We start from the raw sequence: 5,190 nt of genomic DNA on the forward strand, positions 1-5,190 counted from the left end.
AACAAATATTACATATATCCTTCGTACATCACGGCATTTCTACAGTACGGTTTCGCTCTAACATAGTTCGAGAATTTGGGAAATGAAAACTTTTGTCACAGGAACGGAAATGTGAAGCATACATAGAGCAAATTATCATTCAATAGCGGGCCAATTAGAGATTAGGATCATATCAACAGGAAGATAAATGGAATAAAGTAATGTCAAAAGTTATTTAAATTGTAATGTAACACGTGATATGGAAAGGTTTTTCCTTGGAATTTGAATGGAAAACTGGCTCCTATTAAAGTATTTGACACGTGAAGAAACCCAGAACACTGTATGCTATCGGTTCGTTTGCATGGCACGAATCTGCGATCTGTGTACGCTGGTTTTACCTCTAGGCTTCTGATGAACCATTATAACGTATGGCATTGCACCTGCGAAAATGCGTTCTGTTATTTTCTGCATTTTTAATACGGTTGATCGCAAAACAAGGCCCTTTAATTTAAAATCAATAAAAACAGTGCCAATCACTAAATTTTACTCAAGTCTTGTTTACAGATTTCAGTCCACGACTTCACAAAAGCGCTTAAAATTGCAGTCCTCGTATCAGTAGCGAGCCTAGAGGGTGGGCCTAAGGGCTTAGCTCCCCGAAAGTAAAAGGAAAAGAAACACTGGAAAAATCGTTTTGGTAAATTTACTAATTAATCATTGTTGGGCTGAGTCCACCAGTATACCACTAAACTTTGGTAATTGGTAACGTATTCGCTTCTCAACGGGTTGCATTTCTCCATGCAGATCTTCATGTGTCTAAAACCTAAATATGACCATTTTTAATATAAAATTCCCCCGGGAATCACTCTTTGATAGAACTTTCATGTGCTTCGGTGCCTTATCCAACCAAACCAAATTGTTCTGGCGCACTACCGTACTTCATTAAACAACTTTCAATACAATCTAAGCATACTTAAAAAAACAAAAAAGAAAAAGCAGGCGTATATAGAATTCCTTTTGAAAATCAACAATTAGGAAGTAAGAAGGACTATGTTGACTTCACAAGAAGGAATTTAAGTATTAAATTTAAGCACAATAAAGGGCACTGCAACACAGTTTTATTCTGTATGGCACAAACAGAAGGCTCTGTAGTAAAATGGAATGAAGCGACTGACCTCACAGCTAGGCGTTTCCCATCATTAGCAATCCACGAAGAAACCTGAAGACGGCCTATCTTATTACGTTGAAAACGTTAGTGTTTTGATTAATAAAAACATCTCAGCAAGAAAGGCGTATTAATGGTTTATTTATGAAAAATTTACTTTTACATATTCCAATTTTCTCAGACATTTAATGCATTATAACATCAGATAGCGGATAAAATACAATATGTACAAATTACATTAAAACATGCGTTTATTATAAGTAAATACATACATCAGAGTTAAAACAACTGATAAAATTTACAAGTTCTTAAGGCAATAAACCCTGTAAGGAAAAAAATTAACCGTATTAATTCGATATAAGAAAGCATTTTACTATGTAAAAACAGAAATTAAAAATGTCTATATAAAATAATAGTTCGGTATTATTACATACCAAAAGCACATAATTCTTTGCTTCTTCTAAAGTTGGATAACCTCTTTCAGAACTGTTAAGAAACTTGCGTATAACATTCAAACAATCAATTCCGAGGTTTTGATGAGCTAAAATATGGCATTTATAAGGATCAAAGTATTGAAATTCACATATTAGTACATCGTGGGCATGCAAAGAGTCATCAACAGCTATCATAATGCACCCTCTTTTTATTACAGTTTTGTCCAACTTAGTTAGAAAAAATAAATAAATAAAAATAAAAAAAAATAATAATAATTTTGTTTTATCATTAGCGATAAAGAATTACTATAATTACCGTGATACTTCTTGAATTTTTTAATGCAAGTGGTAAAACAAATTTCATCCAAACATCATTTTTTTGAATATTCCAAAGCCAGAATTTATCTATTAAATTCCGTTCCGATAACATACTCGCATTCTGAAATTAAAGAATGAGAACTATTCACTAAATTAAATTAAATTTTTAAAAATCTAGCAACGAGTTGCGTGAGTTTCCCAGCTGTTATAACATTGTATTTAAAAATAACTTTTATATTATAAATACATTTACGTTTGGTGCAATCTGTTATAAGATTTTTTTTTCGTTATCGAATAGCAAAAAGCTTAGGAGAGTAGGGTAGGAACGAGTTTTGTATAAAATTATAAATACTAATAACATCTTCATTAAGTCTGACCCTTCTCGAGATATAACATATGACACCCTTCTATCTCCCTTCACAGTCCGTCGTTAATTACCAAAATTTAATATCAATGTCCCTTATCCACAATTATTTAATATACAACAACAATTTAACATTTGCACCCTTATCCAAAAATTTAATGTCAATGCCCCTTATACACAAGCTACCATGCCATATTTCGTTTCTTTATCCTTACTCCATCCTGAGATATCAAGTAAAATAAAATAGACACCAATATACACACACGAAATGTTTTTTATCGTCTCTGACCTTTTAGGGTTTAGAAGTTGTCAAAACCTGAACATTTTCGAAAAACTAGGGAGGGTCAAAACTGACAAGATTCTAATACTTTCTATTATTTATAAATAACAGCAGGGAAAATAAAAGAAAATTACCTTAGGATCGTACTGTCGTGCTGCTCTTCTTCTCAACTGTGGTATGACGTCTTTCATATACCATTTGTTTTCGTGTCTTCCATACATTTTTGGCTTCATTTCTAGCCTGTATAAGTACCGTAACTTGCAAAAATGACATTTAAGTCGTTTTACTTGCTCTAATCGACACATTCCGTCATTGTTCACACAGGAGAAAGTTTTCCTCTTTCTGATGCAATTAATGAAGAAATGTATGCAAGATTTACACGCAAAATATCCATAATAGTCTGTCCATGCCTGATGTCCGCAGCATTTGCATATAGAAACTATATTTCCACCTGAAAAGTAAATATGAATGTAGATTATTTACTCTATGAAATATATATATTTTTTTGTTATATAAATTTTAAAAAACTTTAATGGAACAATAATATATAAAACATAAAATTTTAATTACCTCTTCCTGATCTGAATTGTTCAATTTGTTCGACATTTGTCATATTTAGATGATTAAAACTATTTAAAAAAATTGTAAATACTTAAGTTAAAATCGTTAAAACTTTCCTGCTGCCATGAAAGAAATTAAGTCTCAATTATTTCTTTTATACGATAAACTTCCAGCAGTAATTTGCATAATAATTACAGAATCAACGATATTTTTAAATTAATTTTCTTATATTTTATAAATATTAATTACCATAACTTGTTGGAATTTATGAAATTATCAATTGTGATAAATCAAACAAGAAAGGTTTTTAACACTTTTTTGCCTGTGGGCATTAAGAGAACTTCTTTTGTTTGTTGTTTAAGTTATGGCAACACTTGGCCGATCTGGCTAGGGAAATGCTTTCCGGGAAGTCTTTTTAAGAGAAACTGGCCCCTATTTAGGCGTTACAGACGTAAAGAAAACCCGAGATGCGTGGACCTAAAACTTTTTTTAACAAGCACATTATGGGTTTGACAAGACATAATGGGTTTATCGAGTAGTAAGGGTCGGGGGACCGATACATACGGTCAGAGCACCTTCCGAAACGTTCATGGGGATTTTTCGACCCGTGTGAATTCGATCCCTGATCTTCCGAGTGGTACGCTGACACCTTGACCGCTTTGTTATTTGGCCGTAATGGTAAGGAAGTATAGGGAATATCTCACACCACTTTATGTTAAAAACGTGAAATATTGTTTTCAGACCATGTTGTAAGAGGATCTTCTGACAATAACATCCTTTTAGCACTGGATTGTTTTACAAAGAGATATTTAATATGTGGAGAGCCAAGGGAACTTGCTTTCAGAATGTCAAAGATTGGGCTAACACTACTAACTACCAAGTAAAAAACAAAAAGTGTTAGGAAAAGTTAGTGATTTAGGTAGCTAGTTTTCATAACGGAGGGTGTATCCGAAGATAATGAAAGAAATTAGCATCTTAATGACATTATACAAGGTGTGACAATAACGTTCCGTGAATGACCAAAATAAAGAATGATTTCATAACATAATTGAAACAAAACTTTACTGGCGTTCAAAATAATCACTCTGATACAATGAACTTTTGACAACATTTGTATAAGTACTGGAATGCTTTACAAAATTTTTTTTCCAATATGGCCTTTACAATGGATGCCATGCTGATCTGGACGTCCGGAATATCTGCAAATTTCTGTCTCTTCAATTGTGGAAACAAAAAAGTCGTCAAGAGCAAATCAGGTAAGTAAAGCGAATGATTGAGCTCAACCATTATAATATGTTTTACTGCAAACATCTTCGAAGTTTACGATTATAACACCGGGTGTAACGATTACTGCGACAGATACTAGCGAGTTTGAACAGCACGTACTGTACATTACATTTACCATACTTTATAATTATAAACATATAACGTTAAATGGCGTTTGCGTTATTCCCGTAATATTCAAGCCCGTTATGTCATTAAAATATAATGTCATTAAATTTTCTAATCTGATCTAAGGTATGCCCTTCCATCGATCGTAGACAACAGAATTTAAACTTAAAGGAGTTTATTTAAAGATAAATTAATTTTTATTTAAATTTTACTTAAATTTAAAATAATAAACACCTCAAATTGTCTCAGTATAAAAAACGAACGAACAAATATTTTGACACACTTCCTCTTCGCTGCTCACCCTGCCTTCGTACACAACATTTCCATTGCATACTTCTGCCCTGTGAGCAGTAAATGGGTCTCTTTTCGCCTACAGATGGTGAGGGACAGGGGCCCTAAACTATCCGGACAGATCACCCCTAAAATAATCCAGGGGATTTATCGATCCATCCAGATTCGAACCGGTAGGCTGTCACCTTGACAGCTCGGCCATCAGGCCACGACTTTTATTCAGCTCGCCTTTACTTAATTAATTTTCATTAAAGTTGACAGATATCTAGAGATTTTCTACAATTTATCTCCATAAATAGTTGTAATAAAGCTAATTTGTCACTAAATACTTCATTTATGACAAATTACCTTTATTACAACTATTTTTGCTGAGAAATGTCTTCGTATTTTGCTTACTTTTGTAAACAGG

General features: G+C 33.0%; 1 protein-coding gene across 1 annotated transcript; it reads right to left on the reverse strand.

Moving 5' to 3' along the window:
• Positions 1 to 1,271: 1,271 nt before the first annotated feature.
• LOC111613491 (nuclear hormone receptor family member nhr-25-like) lies at positions 1,272 to 3,248 on the reverse strand. The gene is made up of 5 exons (XM_023354846.1): positions 3,108 to 3,248; positions 2,672 to 2,988; positions 1,892 to 2,014; positions 1,576 to 1,803; positions 1,272 to 1,464 (listed from the first exon to the last, which is right to left on the reverse strand). The coding sequence occupies exons 1-5, from the start codon at positions 3,148 to 3,150 to the stop codon at positions 1,450 to 1,452; spliced, it is 726 nt and encodes a 241-aa protein (XP_023210614.1). The 5' UTR covers positions 3,151 to 3,248; the 3' UTR covers positions 1,272 to 1,449.
• Between the last annotated feature and the right edge of the window lie 1,942 nt (positions 3,249 to 5,190).

The sequence above is a fragment of the Centruroides sculpturatus genome, unplaced genomic scaffold (genome assembly GCF_000671375.1).
Source record: "Centruroides sculpturatus isolate CEXI.00-Female unplaced genomic scaffold, Cexi_2.0 scaffold1764, whole genome shotgun sequence".
Classification (NCBI taxonomy): Eukaryota; Metazoa; Arthropoda; class Arachnida; order Scorpiones; family Buthidae; genus Centruroides; species Centruroides sculpturatus.

What these genes read in the sequence shown, in the direction of transcription:
- LOC111613491 (XM_023354846.1), bottom strand. Translation starts at nt 3,150, where the DNA reads ATGACAAATGTCGAACAAATTGAACAATTCAGATCAGGAAGAG. An exon ending in ACAATTCAGATCAGGAAGAG is followed by an intron (nt 2,989 to 3,107) that starts GTAATTAAAATT and finishes TTTACTTTTCAG; the next exon opens with GTGGAAATATAGTTTCTATA. An exon ending in AAAATTCAAGAAGTATCACG is followed by an intron (nt 1,804 to 1,891) that starts GTAATTATAGTA and finishes TTTCTAACTAAG; the next exon opens with TTGGACAAAACTGTAATAAA.